The sequence below is a fragment of the Gymnoscopelus braueri genome (genome assembly GCF_963280865.1).
Source record: "Gymnoscopelus braueri genome assembly, chromosome: 19".
Lineage (NCBI taxonomy): Eukaryota > Metazoa > Chordata > Actinopteri > Myctophiformes > Myctophidae > Gymnoscopelus > Gymnoscopelus braueri.
In genome coordinates, this window is record NC_137621.1 from 36,501,220 (window position 1) to 36,525,852 (window position 24,633).

Sequence of the window (24,633 nt, forward strand, 5' to 3'; positions counted from 1 at the left end):
AGCAACTAAGAGTATACCTAGCGCTAAGGTAAAAGTGCAATATCAGCTACCTACTTTCTTAACAGATGAGACAAATAGGAAAATCAAATGAGCAAGAGCTAAAACCAGTAGGTGTAATTGACAACAAGGTATCTGCATTAACTCTGTAGTTGCATGTTTCCTTGTAAAACATAATGCTCATATAATACCACTATTAAGGAAATCTGATAATGATGGTACGTTTGTAATCGATATCAGATACAGAATACAGATTGCAAACAACCAAACCAACAGTCTAACTGCATGTATCCATGTATTGTGATTCCAGGAGTGTCGGCAGGCTGCTCAGACCCAGGTTTCCTTGTTCTCCCAGTCCAACGGGACCCATGTTGACGACAAAGATTCCCTGGATCACCTGGAAAGCCAGTGGAGCGCTGCCGTCTTGGATGCCACTGCTGTGGTCCAGGGTAAAGAGGAGCAGCTGCAGCTGGTGACAGAGTGCGTCAGTCAGACCGAAGCAGCCCAATTGACACTGGAGAGACTGATCGCAGAGCTGGAGGATATCGACACGTGAGTTATGCAATCAGAGATTTGTAGATTCATAGGGCAACGTTCGTTCCAACACTGTAAATCCTGAGGGTTAACAGAGAGTGTACACATGCATAACTTACAGTGGTGGAAAAAGTACTCAAATGTTTTACTTAAGTTAAAGTATCAATACTGCAATATAGAAATACTCTTTTACAAGTTAAAGTCCGGAATTCAAAATGTACTTGAGTAAAAGTATTGGCATCAAAATGTACTTAGAGTACCAAAATAAAAGTACTCATTAGGCAGAATGTCCCATTTCAAGTTTTCAAATTTATAAAAAATCTTTAGAAAATAAGCTCACAATGTGTCACATCGTGTCACATCGTGATGCATTGTGAGCTTGTAGATCGGCTATTTTTAAATGGTTGAAATGTATAGGGCTGAAGTAACTAGTACCTAAAGTTTTCAAATAAATGTAGTGGAGTAAAAGTACAATATTTGGATCCGAGATGTAGTGGAGTAGAAGTAAAAGTATTGGAAATTGGAAATACTCAAGTAAAGTACAAATATCTCAAATTTGTACTACAGACTAGGGGGGGAAAACCCTGCGTCGTTACAGTTTGTTTATATGCTGCTCCGCAGTAGATCTCCGCCTCTGTCTGTGTGCGCTCACTACGCTGTGCTGTGGAAGGGCAGCACGGAGATGAGAGGGGCGGAGTTGCGTGGTTTGACCGACAGTTTGAGGATCCAATGGATTTGGGAGGTTTTGTCAGAAGCGCTTTTTAATACTTTTCATTGGTTAATGTTTTACACAGAAGTAAAGGGTGTTCAATAGCGTTAGCTGGTTCCCGCCGGACAGCAAATCACTTAACTTAAGCAAATCAGTGATTTTCCCCTTTATTTCTGTCCTCAGATATCCAGAAGAGAGCAGCTCCTTGGAACAAGAACGATTACACGCTTTCCTGAGACGAATGGAGCACAACAGGACAGTTCTAGGAGACCTCCTCCCGACCCTCACCAAGCTCAGTCCTCAGCTGAGCCAGGCTGAGCGAACTGCTGCCCAGGCCCAGCAGAGAGGCCTACAGGAGCAGTGGAGAAACCTTGAGAGATCAGCGGAGACATCCCTACACCGGGTGAATGCCATCACTCAGGAGACTGGCAGCCTTCTGTTGGAGGTATCAGTCTTTCAAGAACACCTCCAGACCATTAGCAAAGACCTCAAAGAGCAGTCCCCTGGTCCGCCTCACTGGACCGGTAAGAGGGCCCAGGAACTGATGGTAGCCAATGCTGAGATCACCACTGCACATCAGCGCTGCATCCACCTGCAGCAGACCTTGGAGGCACTGTCCCACAGCTCTCAGTGGGAGAAGGAGATGAAGGACATAGAAAAGGGGCTTCAGAAGGTTAAAGACCAGCTGAACTGTATGGCCGAGCAGATGTCTTCTGAAACCCTGAGCAGCAGTAACCCCACCATGGAAAAGTTGGAAAAGGTGATGAGGGACGCGATGGTCTGGGCCAAGCACACAGGGAGTGAAATTGAATTCAGACGGAGGCGGGTGGCTCTCCTCCCTGAGGAGGTACACAGACAGATTAGAGACCTGAAGAAGCTGCAGTCGGAGGTGATGGCCAAGCAAGGCCAGCTGGAGACGCTGGTGGAGGAGGTGGCTGACCTTCTGCCACAGCTAGACCAGGTAGAGGAGGTGCCCATGGTGCGCTCCTCACTCGGTGCCCTAGAAGATCTTTCTAGGTCCACGGTCGAAGAGCTGGCCAAGGCCGTGCGGGAGATGGATTCAGGCCTGCAGACCAGAGAGAAGATGTCGGGGCAGGTTGCTGATATAGACTCCTGGGTGGTGAGTCAACTCCACAGAGAGGCCTCCAGGAGAACAGAAGCCGAGACTCAGAGTCCAGCTGATATGGACCGTCGTGCCCGTCAGATCCAGGACACCCTGGGCGAAGCGGAGAAACAAGCAGCCATCTGCGAGGCTCTTCTCATGAAGAGCAGGGACATTGCCTCAGAGCTCAGCATCACAGAGAAGTGTATTTTACACAGCAAACTCACCAACCTCCAGGAGGACATCAAATCCATCAGCAGCTATGAGAAGGCCAACAAGCAAGAGCTGGAGAAGCTTCTCCAGATTCAAGACTCTTCCAAGCAGAAATTGATCGCTGTGGAGAAGAGCCTTAAGCAAATGCTGGTGGATCTGAACAGACAACGTTTCCCTATCACCAGGGAGTCCCTGCACGCTGTGGAACCGTTCAAACACATGATTGTGGAGCATAAGTCTCACGTGGACCTTCTCCAACCCTGCGTCCCCGAGGAGAAACTCACCGTTATTTCCGAGCTTCGTGCCAAAATGACCGCCATGGATATCAAAGCCAGGGACCATGAGAGGTACCTGACCTTGAGGCAACTTGTGGAGGACCTCAGGGAAAATGTGGAGCAACGGGTTCTCCAGACCAGAGAGGAGAACAGGGGGACAGAGGAGAGGTACAAGACCTGCCAGATCCTCCTCATTCAACTGCCCCTGATAAAGAGGTTGTGCGAGGAGACGGCTGACAAACTTGAGGGCATCTCCCCAGACCTCTACCCCTCCCAGCTGTCTGCTGAAAGACACAGGCTTAAACAGAACCTGGGCAGTCTCAACACCACGGACATGGCAGTCCAGAATGACCTCAGTATCATGGAGTGGGGCATGCTGAAGCAAATGGACCTCCAGTCAGAGCAGAAAACCACACAGGGCTTCCTCCAAGGAGTACAACAGGAGCTACAGCAAAAGACTCCCATGCTGGAGCCAAAGGAAGAGGCCATTGACAAGGAGTACCAGAATATCTTGTCTTTGAAGAATATTGTAGAGTCCAGATTGAAGGCACTGGAGGTTCTGGAGCAGAAGAAAGGATATAAACAAGGGAGCAAATCTAACGATCTCTTGATTCTGAAGAAAGCAGTCACAAGTGAATGCAATCTGCAAATGGCAAGTTACATAGTTTTGATATAACTACTAACAACTTTATAATGTGATTGTTCAATGGTATTCTAATTACGTTATATTATTTGTACTTTACATGTTTAATGTAAACTAAAAACCTTTACTCTTTCTTTAGGAGAACATTACCCAGGCCAGAGATTCTCTGAGGAACTACATCTGTGCTGTTAAAAGTGCAGCGCAGTTCCTAAGGGAGGCAGAGACCTGTCTCCTTCCTCCTCATGGCTCAGTTGGCACATGCTCAGAGAGGCTGGAGGAGACCAAGCGGGCCCTGGCCTCACTGGAACAGCAGTTCCAAACCCTTATCAACCACCTCCAGAGCCAGGCTCTCCAGCACCCATACTTCTGCTCTAAAGAGGTAGAGCAACTGCAGAGGAAGGTTCTGAGCCAGCTCCTGGTTAGGATGTCCACCCTCCAGGCACAGACCCACCTTAGACTGGAAAGCCTCAGCAGGTATGTGCATTATATCGTTGACATAATGCACACTGAAGTCCAATTCCTTGATTCAGCCACATTCATTATCATCCTCAAAGTTTTGTCCGTCCATTTGCAACCATTTACACAGTAGACTATGCTACCATATTACAACTGTTACATCTATTTCTGCATGCAAACAAGGTGCAACACTATTATAAGCAGACATTTTTGCACAGTATATATTCTTTCATTCACACCCTAATTGAAAGTTTTCTATTTCTAAGGTGTGCTAAGCAGTACAGAAAATACAAGAAGTGTCAAGAGGAGATAAGCAAATGTGTAAATCACATAGAGGGAAATCTCACAGACTGCATCGCTCACAAATCCATTTCTCTGACCGACTGCACTGATCAGCAACTTAAGTTAAAGGTAGGTACATGTATAAAACTGATGCCTTTCAGTACTTTTACAAGGAGTCATGAATCATCATCCATTGACACTGACTGCTTTTTTTAGAGCACACTCTTCAAGGTTCAACCTAAAATTACATTCGAGCATATTTGCAAAGATTTTCTATTATGTTTCTATTATTTGGAATTTTATAGACACTTGTGTTTGTCACAGTATGATACATGCACACATTTGTAGCACGGCTGACTCCAGTGGGGATTCAAACCCTACCATACTCTACTACTAACTGGTCTGCAGGACCACATGCCTACTGTATTAAAGTCACATCCGTCTCTTTGCCGTTCTGTGAAGACTCAGTCTGAGGATGTGACGTCCGTCCGGCAGCGTTTGGAGGGTTTGAAGGAGTGGTGCTCAGAGCAAAGCTGTCGGGGTGGCAGGGAGGCTGCTGTGGCTACTGTCTGGAGACAGGTGTCCAGACTCCAACGCTGTACGCTGGAGCTTACTGCTCGTTCCCAACAGAGGACAGCAGAATGGAGTGATATCACAGCGAGCGTAAGTCCATATAGATTCAAATTACTGCCAATGAGTGTCTCTCTGCCTTTTCATGGCTTTGTTTTGATTATGCGACGGATGGTTTTTTGACATCATATACAGTAGATCCAAGTTAGTTTTAATTAAGGAATTACTATAATGACAAACAGTTTACTAGCATGTAATGTTTCTATGTCTTTATAAACTGTTTTCAATACGTGAAATAAAAAGTTGATACAAAATTCTGGGGTATGCCGGGTAGCTGACCAGTAGGTTGACCTTTGCGTCAGCCACATCATTGCAACGTCCCTGGTTCAATTCAGCTGCAGGCCCCTCTCTTCCCTCAATATCCTGTGTGTCTACACTCTCCTTTCTAAATAAATAACAAAACCTACCTACAAAGAATTAAAACAAATTGAATTATCACATAACAAATCAAGGACATTAAATCTTATCCCTCTCTCAGGTGGAGAAGGCCTCTGTGTTGCTGGAGCAGGTGGAGTCAGAGCTGCCAGATGACTCAAAGCACAAAGCTTCATCTGAAGAGCTCCATGACCTGCTGCTGTACTGCGACCAGTACCAGGACAGACTGGACTGCGAGAGCAGAGCCCTGTCCGCTCTGGAACTCCGCATCGCCAGGCTGCTGGGAGTCCCCGCCCACCTGGAACAGGCCCCGCCCACTCCGCTATGCCAGCAGCTGCTGGCCATGCAGGGCAGATACACTAGGTGAGAGATAGTACATGCTACAACTGAACATGTACACAGCAGGGACAATATATGGCAGATGAGATGCACCATTTACTGTGCATTTTACGGCTCCTTTTGTGTCTTTGCTCTAGGGGAAATAATGAGTAATGACTTTGCAAATTATCAGTGCCCATACAAAAGGGATGTTCTTTAGTGGGGGGATCCAATGTCACGGCACTCGATACTCAAATTTTAAAGTGTGTGGGTGCGTGCGTGCGTACGTGCGTGCGTGTGCGTGCGTGTGCGTGTGCGTCTGTGTGAGAGAGAGAGATGGTGAGAGAAGGGTGTTAAACTAGTTTAATTGACTACAGACTTCTTCTTCAGTACATTTTATACAGATGCCACTATACCGTATTCTGTCCATGACAAGAATTAGAGCCTGGAATCTAAAAACTACATTACCCAAGAGCTCCCCGCTGTTCTGCTTAGGTGAACAATGTGATGAAAATTGGGCCGACATGAGTTGCAGTACCTCCCCAACACAGAATTTTCACAATGGCATAATTTGTATGCAGTTCATCATCCATGACACTGACATACACTGCTTTATCTGCCATGAAGTTCATTGTTCTGAATTTGGTATCGAATTTTGATGTCAATCCAAACTATGCCTTTCATGGATCTACGGTAGGAAACATCAGTTTATCGGTTGAATTGCTTGTTTGTCTCTCTGAAGAAGCTTTGAATGTTTCATTGAAGCGATACTGAAGAAATGCTAAGACATCTAAAACAAAAAAGATTGATTTGTACAATTTGATATGATTGGTACATGATTGAACATTACTTGATTGATTGATTGAATACTTTATTGGTCAAAAATGTAAAACAGCACGATCGCACAGTAAAACACTTAAAGGATAACACAAAAAGATCCTGGGAACTTATTTCCATCGTGCTCCTATGTATTCAATTCATCATGGTATTATTAAAACATATATATGTGCCTAAATCTGAATTAAATTCTTCTATATAGAGAAACGGACAGATAATAAAGCAGTTTTGACTTAGGGATTTAAACAATCAAACTTCATACATAATGACAAAAAGTGTGTGTGTGTGTGTGTGTGTGTGTGTGTGTGTGTGTGTGTGTGTGTGTGTGTGTGTGTGCGTGTGCGTGTGTCCAGTCTGAAGGAGAGGAGCGAGGAGGGCCGGGAGGTGGCCAGGGTGGAAGCGGAGGAGAGGGACAGGGTACGAGAGGAGCTGCAGGGGGTCAAGGTCTGGCTGGAGGCAGCTGACGGTGTCCTGTTGGAGCTGGAGCAGTGTCCCAGCACCCAGGAGCTACAGGTGGGTCACAACTCCAAGTGTTTTATATGTATTGAATGTTCTAGTGCAGTGGTTCTCAAACCTTTTCATGTCAAGGACCCCCAAATTGATATTTATTTGGCCACGGACCCCCATCTGAAAAATATTTTGTGCCAGGGGACCCCTATACAAGATTTGTGTTGTTGAAATGTTTTAATATTCAAGATTTTTGGAAAATAACACATCCAACACATCTAACAGGCAGGTAAGATGAGGTAGAATGGCAGGTTGACATTATTGCTACGTGTAACAAACACGGGTCATGGGTTGGATTCCATCCCATGACACAGAAAAAGTTATGGATTGCAGGGGTTTTGTTCTGGCTGGCCAGGAATTAAACCGGGGGGTCGCTGTCGGGCATTAGAGCCTATGTGGTACGTGCTCTAACCCTTCAGCTAATTGGGTCGTCCCCTTGATTGCAGATTTACAGTAAGAACTCCTGCTCTAAGTTTGTCGACATAAAATATGATGGCCCACCAACTACCTGTCTAGGGTTCTTCTGTCAGCAACACAGTGTTAGGTCTTCACTTCTTGATCATTGTGGAAGATGTCATTTTGTTGAAAGATCTATGGGGAATTTTCTTTTATCTTCTGTTCAACTTAAATAAATTATAATGATACTTTCACCTTAAAAGTGTGACACTCGTCACCTCTGCTGGCTTTCTTTTTTGAAAGGCTTCATGTGACATTTATTAACAACCTATAATTTGGTTGTGCTATAAGATTGTGCATTTTGTATACTTTGGTTTGAAGTTTGATAGCTTGGCACTTTAACCTTTCAGTTTGACGTGTAGATCTATATATGGAAGTTGGGTAATCATTAAGTTAGGATAATCATAGGGATGTATTCAAATGTTAATTTGTATACTTTTTTCAGTGGCTGATCTAAATGGCCCGTTTTGATTATGCTCCACCAACCCTGCATATTAAAACAAATGCAAGTAATTTCCAATTATGTATCCATTCAGACCTTGACATGTAAGCCTATCATTTGGTAAGGTGAAATCATGTCAGAGCCAACCCTTTCTGAGCCCCTCTCACTCTCTCTCTCTCTTATTACATTCATTATCTTATCATCTCTCTCTCTCTCTCTCTCTCTCTCTCTCTCTCTCTCTCTCTCTCTCTCTCTCTCTCTCTCTCTCTCTCTCTCTCTCTCTCTCTCTCTCTCTCTCTCTCTCTCACCCCTTCTCTTTCTCTGTCTCTTTCCTGCCCAGTGATGTGTGTATATAATGGCTCTCTAATGAGACAGGGCTATTCACAAACACAATGACGCATTTGTCCTCACAGCAACCAGCATAGCAGCTCATCTCCTCCCCTGTACAGTACACTCTCTTAACGGTACTAGAATAGACATCCCCAACATCGACATGAAAAGATGGTTGATGTGATGCTGGTGCTGAAAAGGGGTAAGGTAGGAGGATAACGTATAGAGAGCATATCTATAGAAACCCTCATTGTCGCCCCTTGGAGAGACTTTAAAGCAAATGCCTTGCGACATCACCATCTCATCTGGAGCTTTTTACATGTTTGATGCCAATGTACTGTACTATAGAGAAGTCACATTGCGTCGCGCTTTCATAAAAGGCATGGCTACTGGGCGTCTTGGTTCCTTATACTGCTGTGGTGCTTCCTTAGACTTAGAGATACCAGCTTTTATAGATTGTATTGTTGGGATCCAGTCTCATACTGTATGTTGTCATTGTGCCCAGAACTCCTAACAGTGCCCCCTGATGATGACACTGTATTGAATGTCAACCCAGCAACATACTGTATGTGTTATTTCAGTAATTATCCTCAATGATGGATAATCAACTCCCTATACCCACAAAATATTTGACTATGTATCCTTTTGAAAAGGAATGAACCTCAAGATTTTACTTTATTTTTTAAAGTTCATCATTGCGAAAAAAAGACACAAAAGAAAAAACTCACACTTTGTTTAGTAGGCGTTTGAAGCCTAGAGGCTCTTCATCAGGTCAAACCATGATCGATAATCAACTCCCTCTATCCACAAACTTTTATTTGTCAAAGTTCATCAATGTGCTATTGCAACACTTATTTAGTGGGTGTTTGGTGGGCGTCAGTTCAAACAAATTAGTACAGTGGTACACTTGGTTTCAGAGCATGTGAGCGAGGAGCGGAGCGGCGGGATTTGGATAAAGTATAGTTTTGGACCATGACGGAGGCGCGCCGACTCAGTAGACCTTGAGGCCAAGGAGTCGCGCCCGAGCGCCTCCAGGCGCGAGTGCCCGTGAGTGCCCGCGACGACCGGCCCATGGTCTACTAGTCGATTAAGCGCCGTCCGAGTTATGTACCGATAGGCACAGAATCGTAAATAATATTGGTGGGGACTGCGTTACACAAACGCAGCACACTCCCAAAGCTGGCGCCGCCGGCAGCTCCGCAGCAGCTCCGCGGAAGCTGCCGCTGCCGGAAAATGCACTCGCTGTCCCTCGGAAATGGACCGTCTCGGTATACGACCCACTATTGCTTGCCCGACGTGTTGGAGCAGCCAGTTACGCATGATCGAGTCTGTCCTTAAATTGTTCGAAAAAGATCCATTATGGCAAAGCAAGCTTAAGACTAAAGTTCCAACCCTCACCCTAAATGACGTGCGTCGGCTTACTCACCTTGTTGAAGTATTGTCACCGCTGGCTGACCTCACAGACAAAATGCAACGCACTCTAACGTTTTATTTTATGTGTAAATGCACAAAGTGACAAATTTGTCGCAAAATGCAATGGGCCTAAAGTTCATTAATGGCGAACGAACAAACTGTCTTTTAGGCTACAGCCAGCAGGGCTTTTATTATTTTATTTCATACATTATAATGTAGCATTCTTTTAGTTTTTATACATTTCTGTAAATGTTGCCCTAAAGCACTTTGTTTTACTGTGAGACGTTTTGTTGTCATGTTGAGATTGTCGATTAAGTTAGTTAATTAATATAGCCATACTGTATGGCATATTAGCCTATGCAATATATGCATGGAGAATGAGAATCTAAACAGTGCTTTTCTGTGTTCGTTTGATAACAAGCCTATTGTGTTGTGTGTAGGCCTACTGTGTTGTAGTGTTCAGTGGCATAATCCCCCGACATACATTTTTTTAAATGTCATTATTCTAACTTGGCCACCTTGTTTTTTTCTACCTACCTGATTGATTGATTTAATACACTTTATTAACACACAGTGGTACAATTATAGCCTACAAATAGTGCTAAAAGGATAACACTAAAAGCCCTGAGGGCTTGTGGCAGCTATTGTGTATTTTGGTCCTGTGTTGCAGTTGAACTGAACTTGATGATGCGGGGTGCCGTCCCGTGTCAGGGTGTTAAATAAAAACATATACCGTACCTCGGTTGGTAAATTTGAACTTGGTCTGTTTTCGTTACTCTTCTTCAGCTAGAAACTTAAACCATATTTTAAAGTTATTCAGTGACATTTAAATTATGTTTGTTGGGTTAAATATATTTACCATAATATAATAATGCACAAAAAATTGTTAAATAAACAAATTCTTATTTTAAACATTACAGAAGGACAGCTATAGGCAGGCTTCTCTTATTTAACTAGACTAGGACTAGTTAAATAGGGTAATATAATAGGCTACATTTACCTATTGTAATGCTAATAATTGATATAATTAATAAATAACAAAATCCTAGCTATTTTAAATGCTCCAGAAAAGAGCGCACTGGATTGACTGGAATCTATAGGGTCTTCATGCAATGCCGATGTGTTTAATTTAGCCACTCTTAGGATAACAGGTAGAGGAAACGAGGCTGGCATTTACGAGGCTTTGGTATTTATTTGCACATTTGAACACGAGAGGTGACGGTTAACAGAGAGAGAGAAAAAAGAGGATGAGTGAACAGACAACACAACAGATGAAGTAGGAAGGATGTATTTCTGTGCATGGATCAGTAAGTGTTTCAGTAAATATGAACATGTGTAGTGAACACTAAGTGTTCCAGTAAATATGAACATGTGCAGTGTACAGTAAGTGTTTCAGTAATTATGTGATGACTGTGCAGTGTACAGTAAGCGTTTCAGCATACACTTAGTGTGTTAGTAAATATGAACCTGTTGATTGTGCAGTGTAGAGTGTAAAGTGTTTCAGGGTACAGTAAATATGTTGTGACTGTGCCATGTACAGTAAATGTTTCAGTGTACATCGTTTCATTGTACAGTAAGTACAGTGTACAGTCAGTGTACAGTAAGTGTTTCAGTAACTATTTGGTACGTTGGTGTTGGCCTCAGGCACAGAGACTGTTTGGTGTGCACACTATCCACCCAGCTACCCCTGGGTATTGTGCGGCTTTTGTTCAGAGACCCTCTCCTTTCTCCAACCTCCTCTCCCCGTGGAGACTGTCACGGTTGCAGAAACCCCCCATTTTCCTCGTCTCTGCCCTGTAGGCCACACGTTTTGTTCCCCTTGTAAGCGGATCTTCCAGGTGGCCTCTGGAGGCTTGAGGATCACACCAGCGCTGATGTCACCTCACCGACTCACACACGCACAAACACACACGCACACATACACACCCACACAAACACTTGTTTGCCCCTTTTTTCTATCCCCTTGCACTCTCTCACGCACACACCCTCGCGCGCCTGCACACACACACACACACACACACACACACACACACACACACACACACACACACACACACACACACACACACACACACACACACACACACACACACACACACACACACACACACACACACACACACACTGGTGATATCCCATGGTGATAACGAGATGCACCTCCCTCTTTTACGGTGCATGCCTGCATGGGACACTGCCAGCCCTGGAGTTGGTAGACTTTTGTACGTTTGCCGCTCACATTTCTAGCATTTATCCTTCAGCTTTTTAACTGAATCTGTCTTTAGCGTGGGGATTATGATTTAAAAATCAGCAACAACTCAAGCCTCTGCCGGGGTGGTTGAGTTGGAGGGATCATTTCACGTATTGTGTGAAAGAAAGCCTTGAAGAGGTAGGCTAGGCTCTGTTTCATCTAATGAGCATAGTGGGAGAGGGAGAGTGCTGTTACAGAAGACAATGTAAAATCCTGAGTGTTCATTTAACTCTAAGAGTGTAAAAATGTAACCAAATGGACCCTTACAAGTCAATTTGGTTACATTTGTACACTCTCTGAGTTACAAATGTGCAGGATTTTTGTTCATTAATATTAGGGCATCTTGTCTGGATCACTTCTATTATCTTCTGTTCTCTTCTCCTGTCTTTCTGCCTAATTCTTATAATCTTTCTCCTTCCTTTCATTTTCCTTATCTCAATTTTCTTCTAAATTTTCTCTGTCTAAATTCTCTCTCTTCTCTCTCTCTCCTCCCCTCCCCAGGAGGTCCATAGCGAGCTGTGTACCCAGAAAGCTCTCCTGCAGCGCATCATGGAGAGCGTGAGGATGAAATACTCTGACATGTACTCCCTGGTGCCTATGGAGATAGAGGACTCACTACAGGAAGTGACTCAGTCCCTACAGGAAGTGGAGGACAAGGTACAGATACCTTAGATGGCTTAAATGTAATTGTAAGATCCACATTATGGATTCTCTAGGACCAAATAATCCATCAAAAGTAATAAATGTTATTAATACTCAATAACGTTTTAAACCTTTACCCTAATTGTTCCTACTAATCTAAATTAGTATATTTGTGATTTGACTGTCCATACCACTACATAATATGTTACTAACTATAACAATATGATAGTTTTGTTTACTTACTGTACATGTCTAATTGTTATGATCTGATGGGAGTTCCTTTTTTCTGATTTTAACCTTTCAGGTCGGGGAGGCTGTGGAGAAGAGCGGTCCCCTTCACAGGCTGGGAGCCAAACTGTCTGAAATCCAGGCAGGTCTGAGATCTGTCCAGGAGAAACTGGAAAAGAGAAGCCCCACTCTGGCCGAGGCAGAGGGCACTCAGAAGGTGAGAGCTGGGATACTTCATACATGTAAGAGTGTGTATATCTGTGCTCACCTGCAAGTGTACATGTACCACATGTGTTTGTACCTACGTGTCTGTATTCTTGTGTATACAAGTGTTTCTGCCAATATGTCTGCCTGTCTGTCTTTGCTGGGCTTTCATGTACATTGTGCTCATGTGTGCTTCTGTTGGTGCCCAGCGTGTGTGGGATGAACTAGAATTGTGGCACTCCCATGTGGCGGCTCTGGAGGTGGAGGTGCACGACTTGGAGAAACTGGAGGAGTCCCAGGTCCTAATGGAGAGACTGGTTGACGCCCAGCAGCTCTACTCCGACCTGACCAAACAGGCCGAACAGAGAACCGCCATCCTCGGCAAGGTCAGAAGGACTACAAGTCCCATGTACCTGTAGTTGGATAGAATGTTTCACATAGGGTTTTTATTCATGAGAAGTGAGAGAGGAAAAGAGTTGGTAAAAACACCTACACAAATAAATCGTCGCTGTCGGGTAAACCTTGTATGTCCAAAACCGTTAATGTTTTTCACAGTTCACAATGCGTTCACTACTTTAGTGCGACACTCTTGTATGATGAAGTAGGGCATTCATTTACAAAAAAACATAAAAATGAAATATGGAGATGCCAGGTTTCTGCCCGACTGCAACAAAACATTGTACAGATTTATCCCATAGTGTATGTAATGGGTTCACGTCTATAGAAAATGGGTGAGAATCACATGTGAACTTAAAAAATCTGGAATCGGAATGTTTAGAAGCTTAATTCAAGAAACACTTTGCGTTCATCTCTTTTCACAATGGTTGTTAGCTTTGCCTCAGCATCTGTGCTTAGCATTGTTCACTGTTTTTGACTATAAACTCCTACAATACAATTATGCTTGTATTTTAGGCTTTTTAATCAATAGTTTTTGTATTTTGTAATCACTGTGGCTTTTTTGTTGTGTTTTTGGAAGGCCTGATGTAAGTCCTGGAAATTAAATACCAATTATGTCAGAATGTGGATAGCTCAAGACAAATATGTTTACTTTTGATGTTTCATGATGTGCACATATAATCATCACACACCAACAAATGATCATATTATGTATTATGATCATTTGATGGTGTGTGTGATAATTGTTAGGGCTGCACAATATAATACTGGAAGTAATACTGGTCAATCTTGAAACTGTGATATTGGTACACATACACATCAACAGACGTCACATATTGGTGTGAAAGAGATGCTTGTACTCAGGATTTGTACCATAAACATTTTTTAAATCTACTTTAAAGCTATTTCAACTGTGTAGGGGATTCTTGTTCGGAAGGTTGTTTAAAACACCTTCCAAACACAGGAAAAGAAAATGCAGCTCCTTGTAATACTGAAATGACAGATTTACTACTTGAATAACGGCACTAACAAAAGAGAATCCCTTTTGACATTTGTGGCTTGTCATTTTTTGGTAATGTGATGACAGAAAATAATGTGTTACAGTGTGAATATTGTTTGTGTTTTCTTCAGATGCAAACCTGGCTTCAGGAACATGCTGAGATGATCAACAGTTCTAAGAGCTGGATAAATGAAGCTCAGTCCTGGCTCACCTCTCCCTGTACCTACACCACCGCTAAATGTCTGAGCAGCCATGTCAGCGCTCTACAGGTTAGTTAACACCATCTCCCGCTTTACAAGGACCCCTCTCATCATCACATTCATATCCTATCCTATTTTGTTTATACACTGTAAAATCCTCATTCACTGAGAGTGTCGCTGTCAGAGTTCAAATTCATAAACGAACACTGAGGATTTTACTGTTTATGGTGCTGATTTCAAAGTTGAAATCCAATCCAATGGCAGTTGTGAATAATCGATTAAAAAAGCTGCTGTCTGCATCAGTGACATTGGTTATTTTTGTCTCAGATGGTTCTGAACGATGCTGAGCAGATCAGGGTGACGCTAGAGGGCTTCGGGGAAGTGCTGAAAGACATGTCGCGGGTGTGTGACATCACCTCTCTGCAAGAGCAGCTGCTGGAGGCTGACTGCCAGGTGGCCGAAGTTCAGGACAGCTTTGCCTCTCCGCTGTCTCAGCTAGAACACGCTGCCGCTGTAAGTCTATTCTTTTGTTTATCTTTCCTTCCTATGTTACACCTGTCCTCTACCCAATCCAGTCTGTTCGGGCATAATCGATTATAATCAACATTTTGCGCAAATGTTGTTGTCCCCCAACATTTTGCGCAACTGTGGAGTTTTTACCTTGTCTGTATGTCCCCCCAAATGTGTGGTCTCTAATGAGGTCTGGTATTGTTCTTCAGGAAGTGGATGCCATTGAAAGTGAAGTGAGGAGCATGGAGAAGGAAGCGGCTGAGATCAAGAACTTATTTACGTGTCCAGAGACACTCCCCAGTCCAAGAGAAGACAGCCTCAAGGTATGGGAGCAGAACAGAACCCTGTCAGCTGTTCACATGGATTAAAGTTCTCAGTCGCCATGGTCATTTGGATTCCATAGAAGCCAGCATGTCTTCAATGGAAGCTTGTTGCTCAATGTGCAGTCTGCGACACATTGAGAGCTTGTAGATTTTAGATTTCTGACTAATAAAGTATTAAATCAAGCAGGAACAATGTTACTAAAACATCATACGTTTACATATTGTGTTGATTGCTTACAAAACAGCGTGAGTGTGGGGGGCTCCTTTGCTCCTCGTGAGATTTTATTTTTGCTTTAATCCATGTGTTATTGGACGCTGCATAGAATTCAGAATCAGTACATCAGTGGAAGGAAATGTATTCAGATTCCTCTTCCCTTGCGTGCACATGTGTGTGTGTGTGTGTGTGTGTGTGTGTGTGTGTGTGTGTGTGTGTGTGTGTGTGTGTGTGTGTGTGTGTGTGTGTGTGTGTGTGTGTGTGTGTGTGTGTGTGTGTGTGTGTGTGTGTGTGTGTGTGTGTGTGTGTTCAGTTGGTTGAGGGTAGGATCCAGTCAATGAGGAGGACCGTAGCAGAGATCCAGAAGTGTAAACCAGGCCTGTGTTTGCCAGAGAAATCTGAGGAGACCCTCACTGTCTTCCCTCTAGTGGACCAGCTCCAAACAACCCTCCTGGAACTGGAGAAGGTACACCGATCCTAGCCTGCCATCCATCCTGCTTTCCAACCTTCCTTCCTTCATTTCTTCTCATACTCAGTCACTATGGTGGTCCTGAAACTAGAGCACTAAGGATTTGTCTGCTACTCTGCTCATACTGTATACAAACCTTCTCATGGTCTATGGGGGTCTATGTCTATGGAGGCCTGTCAGGTGCGGACCGGCCATCAGGAATTTCGGCAATATTCCCGATGGGGCACTTGGTCCATGGGCCAGTCATTTTCAATCATTTTGCACATGCAACACTTTTTGAATTATTACACGCCTTTAGTGGTAAGTTAATCCTTGCATTGTGCACGTTAGTTACAAACTATTCATGTATTCCTTTGCAACATTACCTTGGATAATTATGTTGCTACTTTTTTCTTGTGATTTCGATACAGTAGATTCGGTAGATAGCCCTTTATTTTATCCCTCGAGGGGAATTTAGCTGCCTTTGGGTTACACAGTCATCACAGGAAAATAACAGGGAATACTTTTTTTTTCATGGTCACCGGCACAAACAAATGACCAAGACCGTCAGTCTTCCATGGTGGGAGTATGAATACGCCTTTGCCTGTGGTGCTCAGGCAACAAACTATTTATTTCTGAAAAGGGTGGGAGGGGTTAGCCATGATAACTACTACCGGTAGCTGCTTCTTCGTCCTGACCTCCGCCACGCCCTCCACACCTTCCTGTTGATGTAACCCCCCAACAGACATGTGCAGAAAATAGCACACTGGCCACAACAGACTGATAAAATATCTGACCATCCTGTTGCACACGCCAAAGAACTTGAGCCTCGAGGAAGAACAGTTTGCTCAATTTGGTCTGCTGGACAACAAATTTCAACATAAAGTTGATAAGATCTACAGCTTCTGTAACTTAGAAGTACTTCTCTCTTTTTCAGTTTCCTCCCATAGAAGGCAAAACCAAAAGTACTGTCAAAAATTTTGTTTCATAAGTCTCTGCAGTACACAGAGTGCAATAGACCGTCGGGGTACTGGTCCCATATTGATTATCATGTGATGCCCTTTCATTTCTGTTTCTTTCATAGACTGTATTGTAAATTCCCATGCTGTTATTTGTTCCCAGTCTGCCCCTGGTGCCTGTCAAATGTTGCAAATGTTATCTTTGCTTATGTTGTCATTACTAGAACTCTCTTAACAAGCACGCGCCTTCCTATTTTACCTTCCCATTGCAGAAGGTTCCTGCATTGTTCCTCCAGCAGCCTCTGACCCCGGGCCCAGCTAAGGCACTGTCAACCAACCAGGCTGGTCCTGCATCAGCCCAACAGAAGACCTCACCTAAGATGGTGTTCTCAGAGGACACACAGGTAAAATAAGGAACATGAAGCCAGTTAATATCTAATTTATCCCATCTCTCTGTCCCCTTCCCACTATCTCCCTATAGCACAGTATAATGAAGCAATGCTGTCATAATCTTATTTTAAAGAAACTACATTATGAATTGTATGTATGACACAGTGATCAGTGGGCTGTTTAAGGCTTTAGTTTACAGTGTTCTGTTCTAAGAGGAGGTGTCAACTCTCGAAAGAGTTTCACATGTCTGTATAGTTAGGTAGGGTAAGAGATATGTTTTGGTTAAAACAAAACGTTTTTCACTAAAAGATTTAAGCACTATATTCTGATAGTATTCATTGCATATAGAGTGTTTGTTCAGTTTTCAGGTGGGTGACCAATCATCAGCCAATCAGGAAAGAGTACCAATTTATCAGCTTAAATGTAGTGTTCCAGCTAAAATGTTGCTGCTCATTTCTTTGTGTCATCACTTCCAATTTCACTTATTTAATCTGTATCCTGTGCGAGTTCTCTCTCCTGATTGGTTAAAATGGGTATCCCGACCTGAAAATGCTTTTTCTGCTTACCGTACTAAAGAGCTGGAGAGACAGGGAGACTCATTTTACTGAACAAACATTCTATATCAATGAGTACTATCAGAATACGGAGCTATTAAACACTTATTTTAACCAAAGAATATCACTTACCCTTCCGTTATGTTAACACACATTCGAGTTAACACATATTCCTCTCTGTCTCCTAGAAGAATGGTGTGGAAAAGGGTCTGATCAGGATCGCTCATGTTGAGGAGGATGTGTTGCGGAAGTCTGGAGCCACACTGATGACCGTGGCAGCATCTTCTCCTGAACAGAGGAGATCCTGGATGGCTGAAAAAACAGAGGTATGCAGCCAGTGTGTCTGTCATGATTTGTTTTGGGGGGTTTTGAACGTTGTTGGTTATAGTGCTACTGTATATAATATTTTATAGTTGCATGATAAGTGAGGTCTAGTGCCAAGTGACAGTGTGTAGTATTTTCACCCTACTCTACCCCTGTCAACTTCATCCTACTCTCTGTGTCATTGATATCCTTCCCAGGTATGATTTCTTAGCTAGAACAAATAATATTAGCTCTCAACCGCATCATTCATGCATGTAGAGATAGCAACACTGAATAGAAAGGTCTTGGTAAAAGTCAGTGGTTAGCCCCAGCCTTGGGTCAAATAACCTTAGCCAATTAAAACATTATTGTTGTTTTGAAAAAGTTGTTTAACCCAGATTTGGTCATCACTAATGTTTCTTAATTGTACATGCCGGTAAATTTGAGCTGGAATTTGAAAATGAGTAGTCTAATAATCTTACTGGGTGTTTTTGTATCATTCTACTTCTCTTTTTTAGAGGATGACCACACACTTGCGTAGGGGCATGGGATTGTCTAATTTTAAGTGGATGACAGGAGATAGGAAGTAGGATTTGATTTCGAACCATTTGGAATTGGGATGGGTGGGATTTAAAATGGGGAACAAACTACTTTCAGGAAGAGAAAATGTAACATTCCTGAATGTGAAAGGGTTCAACAGATTTAGTGATTTATTCAAATGTTTCCTTACTATAATTATTTGCCTTTGTGTTTAGAGTAGGATTTTGGAGCCATATGTTATAGAAATATAAGCGAAGGGAATACCTCCCTAACAGCACAGTACATGAGTATATGGCTACTGTATCATAAAAAGATTATTAATGTAAAAAGAAAGTTGAGCATTCTCAGAAACAACTATTTGACATATACTTTATATTTAATATTTGCATGTATATAAATACACCAGATAGAATCTGAAACCATGAAAGTAGATTAGGCCACGTTAGGGGGAGGGCCATGAGTATTAAAGACAGGACTATCCCTACCTGCCTTGGAAGTGAGCGCTGCCTGCCACATACACTTTGAGCTTCAGTAAAACATCTGATGTTGAGTGTACAGTGTAAGTCACCAATGAATTACGAAACATTACCAGTTAACGCTATCGGGAAGAAGGCTACCTGTCATTATTCATTATTTTAGAATGAATAATTCCATCTAAGATTTAGATGGTACATGCATGCTTAACCCACTCTTTATCTGTATACTAACAGGAATGCAATATATTCTACGGCTATTCTGGACTAACAAAATTATTAGTTGACTAATAGTCATAGGAATTTGTCGACTAATTTTGATTTAACTGACAAATCTATTAAATTTCAAATCATGCAGCAACCAGCTTTTTCAAGTTGATACGGTTGAGAACTGAACATTCTAATGTTGATATCGTAATGGCTAGACTAATCGACTAATCGACTAATCAACTAACAATTCTCTTGCTCGTCCATGACCAAAATGACCGATTGGTTATTTGACTTAAGGGGGCAGTCCTAATATATGAATTCTGTCTGCATGTTATTCATACCTTTTTTATATTGATAATTTGTAATAATTTGGTGAAGTTTTGGGACACTGTGCTAAAGTTAGTTGTTGCTGGGTTTTTTTTTTTTGTTGCTGTTGACTCCTCAGTTTGATATGTAGATTTCAAGTTTATCATGAAGCTTTATTGGCCTCTATGATATACTACAGTATGTCAAAACAACGCTCACCCTCCCATATACACTTTAGATTGCATACCTGTTACTCTGCATATTCCCATGACAACAACAGGAGATTCTGGGTGAGTCCCAGATGGAGGAGGAGGAGGAGGAGGAGAGAGAAAGGGAGGAGAAGAAAGAGGAGGAAGGTGGAGGTGTTCTATGGTGGCTCATGCAGACTCTTGTGGGCATTGACATAGAGGTAAACAGTAACAAGTACCAACCTGCTGTCAAACTCTCTGACCTCACTTCCTCAACGTAAACCTCACTTCCTCAACGTAAACCTCACTTCCTCCTCGTGGCCTCACTTCCTCCTTGTGACCTCACTACCCCTGTGATCTAAGAAAACATCTTTTGCAGTTTAGGGGTTACATCATTTCGGACAAATAATGTTTTAGAGTGTTTATGCTCCTTATATGTTAGATGGGTTGGGTTTGCTGCATATGAGTCGACCATACCAGTCACTGCTTGAATGTTGAGACAACAGCAAAGTATTTGAGAGTGAATTTAGTGGACCTGGATTGTCCCAATGCCATAAACTCCACCCATCTGGTACAAGAAGCATAAAACAAACCCAATGAAAGATTCCTGCACAATACAATCCTCAGTGTTAATTTATCCATTTGTAACTCAGAGAGTGTACAAATGTCACCAAATACTATTTGTACACTGTCTGAGAGATAAATGAACACTGAGGACTTTGCACTGTGCCAACTATTTGACCGCGGTGTCTGATCTTTACTTATTCCCTGTCCTGTCTTTGAGCTGGGTCGCTTCACTCCCTGCTTCTCTGCTTCTCTGCTGGCACTGAGCCTGTATCCCCACATTTTTCACCACATCACCGTCCTCTTCCTTCTGTTCCACCTGACTGTCTGACTAAATGTTCCATGGTGTCCTTCCTGAATAAATCTGTTGAAACACCTTGGGATCTACTTTTATTTCTCATAGACTGCTCTGATCATCTGTGGCCTCCTCTTTTTTTTCTTCTTCTTGCTTATTTTTCCTTCCTCTAGGGGGCAATGTACACGCATGACTGAACAAATGTATACTGTATTTTTTTCCCCTCCTTGAGTAATAGGGCACCAGTATCTAACATGGGTAATTACCCCAACCCCCATTTTTCCTGTCGGTACGTTTTTGCCAATAGATCATTGTCCTAATGAAGGTGATTGCTATTTTGCTGTTCATGACAGGAACCCGTAGCTGTTGTCTCAGAGAAGACTGCAGCTGGTGCAGTGGAAAGTATCCTGGTCAGCTCAGAACAGACGGACAGCCAGCCTGAACCAGACACACAGGTAACATAACGACATGGGGAAATGTTATTGGTTCAACCTAAAATTGCAAGCGATACACCTCTTCTTCATAACTTTTTCAAGCGAACCATTGTTTTTTTTAGAATTGTAAAGTAGTCATCTGTTAATTGAAGCTCATTCTACAGTATATTTACACTTTAAGGATCAGAGCAAGATGCATCAGCTGGATGCATGAAATGTGAATACCTTTCTTGATCCAGCCCCCTTTAGCAACAAATTACTGAGGCAAACGAGTATCTGTCTTCAGTCTTGTAGAGCTGGATTAATTGTGATTTTAATTTGAACCAATACATTGTTAACCAGTGTGACCAGTTGGGCTATGAATTGCCCTAAACAAATTGTTTTTGATTTAACATATAACAGAACTCATATTGAAAAAAATATAATAAAATAATAACATTAAATAACAAGTGTTGTATTGACTGGATGACTTGGTTATTATAACTATATTAGACTAAATAATTAAGTTATTTATCAACTGGGTACCTCTACTAACAGAAAGCTACAGAAAGTATGCCCATTGGCCAACAAAAGGGTCTCCAATAGTCTAATTGGTTTTCGAAATAGCAGCCTTTAACAGTGCTGCCTCCATAAGTAACTATTAGGTAGTTTGGTGATCACAGTTTAAGCCAATGTGTTTCTGAATAACATCTGACCCTTATTCTAACACCTACTCATGTTTCTTCAGGGCTTAGCGGGCATATCTGACACATCGGAAGGAGGCTCATCTGAAGCTTTATCAGATGTGCCCCTGGGCACAGTCACAACACAATCCCTGCCCGACATGGTAAACACACCGTCGACCGTCACCCTCTCCAGGTCCCCCTCCCCTAGGCCCCAGCAGAGATGTGTAGTCTCCTAGTTCTAGAAGGTCCAGGAGAACTCTCTAGAACTTCAGGACTTCCAACCTTGTTCTAGAAACATCCATAGAGCTGTTCTAGCACTTCTAAATTCTAGAAAAGAATTCTCAACTTGTTCTAGGACCCCAACCCCTTGAACTGCCAAGTTGCTCTAGAGCAATTCCTACAACTCACAACGTCTTCTAGAACTGACCTCAGAACTTTAAGAATCTTCTAGAACCAAGTCTAGAACCCCCAACTTCTTCTAGAACCAACCCTAGAACTCTCAACCTCTAGAACCGATTCTCGAACTCCCTTCTTGATGCGTCTCTCTTTTCTACCTTCAGTGCATTTACATGGCAAAGAAGAATTCCAAGTATTGTATTAGCTTCTCTTGAATGTAGGCAGTCTGTTTACTGTGGACACTTGTGTTTGTACTTGCATCATGACATTTATGGAAAAGCTGTGTGATAAACCAGTGATAAATATGCCACAGAGCCACTTTTCCGATGTTTGTTTGTGTGTTTACATGAAGGACTACTGAGGCTGCACTTCCTCAGTGAGCATTTCTGCCTGCTCAATGACAAGTGAGAAAAGCTGTGTGGTTCACAGCTGCTAGCGAGAGCATAGCACATAATCTGCAACTAAGTGAGAAAGACTTTTACAGTGTGAGGTTAACAATAAGACAGTTACCCTTTCCACCAAATGGAAAGAGAAGCGTCCAGTGGTGATCAACATGTGGGGTGTCTGATGTTTAAAAAAGAAAAGTCTACCATATGATTTTAGCATGGACCTTAATTGTGATGATTTATATTAGATTTTATAAAAATACTGAGTTATTCTTTTAGACTTTACATCAAATGTACCAATAGTTAGACCTGTGTACCATGTTTTATAATGTATTATACGATTAAGATAGATAACACTGTTTTAAGATAGGCATTACATAAAGTAATATATTACATTTGAAATTATTGACCCTTCGGTAGACCATTTCTGTCGAAGCTTATTTGCCAATGTGAATGTAGGGACTATTTTGTTCAAATACCCTTATTTTCCATATGGAAGCACACAAATGCTTTTTTTCCCTACAAGCTCAACATTATGATAAATCTGTTTACAGATTTAATTAATTGCTCCATCCCTGGCTGGAAGCAGGATGTAATGATGAAGCATTGCTTGCTTTGAGCCAAGAAGTTCCCTTTTATTTTCTAGACCAATTTATATAAAACCCCATATCTCCTACGATTGCTGTTGGCCATGAAAATGCACTGATTAACTGACAAGCTTCAGCCCTCCGTTCGTTTACATACTGTATGTGCCTGCTCATTGTGTTCATGACAATAAAGTTGAATTGATATTTAATTAATAGAAATTAACACAGAGCTGTTATTGGGTAAACACCTTGTAGCTTCAGGTCAAAGTGAGTGTTTTTCTACTTAAAGTATTACATAGATAGATGAAACCTTTTCAAAATGTCAACAATGCATGACCATCAGTCTAATTCTATTTTTCTAAATTCCTGTAAAGTTGACACACTGGAGATATCAGGTTTTTACCCCAAAACAGCAAGTCACGTTAGATGTCTTACATTTTTGCATGTATTGTACTGTAGGTTATTTATTTGTTCCCCTCTTACCATTTTGTGAGTGCATTACAGTCATTGTGCAGCCAAACGAGACAATAAAAAGCCAAAAGCCAAATAAATCCACAACAATGATCTACTCCTCCGTCTCTTCTTCTGTGTCAGGAACTCATGAAAGGACTGAGGGGGCATGCATGGAGGGGGGATGACAACCAGCTCGGGGGGCTGAAGACACACACAGAGCGCACACACACCACTGGCAAACATACACACACATCAGCCAGGCACACACATGCCGAGGAGGAGGCACGCTCACCTGTCGAACAAACACAAGCTGAGGAGTTGCAGATGTGTGCTGAGGAGGAGGCTGCAGGCATGCACCCACAACCCTCTGAACGTGCACATGCTAAGACCGTGCATGTACAAGCCCAGACTCACACTGACGCACGTACACCCGCTGAGCACACGCATGTAATCCTACCCTCTCCTTGTGAGCTCAGGGTAGAGGGTGCCGGCATCACCGGAGACTTTCAGGCCAAAGCGGCCGAGGCCAGAGGGGCGGACAGTGGTATGTGGTCCATAGAGACATTTCAAGACCCTGTTCCTCTGCGCTCTCTAACCTTTGAGAGGGTTTTGACAGAACCAGATGAGGGGTGCACAGCTGTTTCGCGCATAACACATGAGACTGCATCTGCCGCATCTCGTGCTGCTGCCACGCAGGTAGACAAACCCTCTGAACTAACAGACGCAACACCACCCTCCGCACAATGTGGGGACCTTGTACCAGAGTCCCCAGCCTCCTCGTCCACCTCCACCTCTAGCATCACACGCAGTAGCCCTCAGAGTGCAACCTCACCCCAGCATCAAGAGGACATGGGGGGCCTGAGTCGTACGGCAGCCCTGGTAAGCATCTGTCTGTCATCACCTACCCACATCCTACCACCCCGATCTCAGCACCATGTCTCACAACGCAGCGTCATAACTCATAACCTTATTGTTATGCCTTACCTAACCATGCACCA

The 24,633-nt window shown here is 42.8% G+C and overlaps 1 protein-coding gene across 1 annotated transcript in view; it reads left to right on the forward strand.

The window, feature by feature from the left end:
• Nucleotides 1–24,633, forward strand: part of syne2b (spectrin repeat containing, nuclear envelope 2b) — a 188,590-nt gene that overhangs the window by 82,788 nt on the left and 81,169 nt on the right. Inside the window, exons 67-86 of the mRNA XM_080414797.1 lie at nucleotides 308–549; nucleotides 1,424–3,482; nucleotides 3,613–3,947; nucleotides 4,196–4,340; nucleotides 4,674–4,874; nucleotides 5,320–5,579; nucleotides 6,725–6,884; nucleotides 12,269–12,424; nucleotides 12,714–12,854; nucleotides 13,051–13,227; nucleotides 14,369–14,506; nucleotides 14,765–14,950; nucleotides 15,157–15,270; nucleotides 15,798–15,950; nucleotides 17,164–17,295; nucleotides 18,024–18,161; nucleotides 19,948–20,076; nucleotides 21,068–21,169; nucleotides 21,876–21,974; nucleotides 23,777–24,514. Of these exons, the coding sequence (XP_080270923.1) occupies nucleotides 308–549; nucleotides 1,424–3,482; nucleotides 3,613–3,947; nucleotides 4,196–4,340; nucleotides 4,674–4,874; nucleotides 5,320–5,579; nucleotides 6,725–6,884; nucleotides 12,269–12,424; nucleotides 12,714–12,854; nucleotides 13,051–13,227; nucleotides 14,369–14,506; nucleotides 14,765–14,950; nucleotides 15,157–15,270; nucleotides 15,798–15,950; nucleotides 17,164–17,295; nucleotides 18,024–18,161; nucleotides 19,948–20,076; nucleotides 21,068–21,169; nucleotides 21,876–21,974; nucleotides 23,777–24,514 (5,805 nt within the window). The remainder of the gene's footprint in view (nucleotides 1–307; nucleotides 550–1,423; nucleotides 3,483–3,612; nucleotides 3,948–4,195; nucleotides 4,341–4,673; nucleotides 4,875–5,319; nucleotides 5,580–6,724; nucleotides 6,885–12,268; nucleotides 12,425–12,713; nucleotides 12,855–13,050; nucleotides 13,228–14,368; nucleotides 14,507–14,764; nucleotides 14,951–15,156; nucleotides 15,271–15,797; nucleotides 15,951–17,163; nucleotides 17,296–18,023; nucleotides 18,162–19,947; nucleotides 20,077–21,067; nucleotides 21,170–21,875; nucleotides 21,975–23,776; nucleotides 24,515–24,633) is intronic.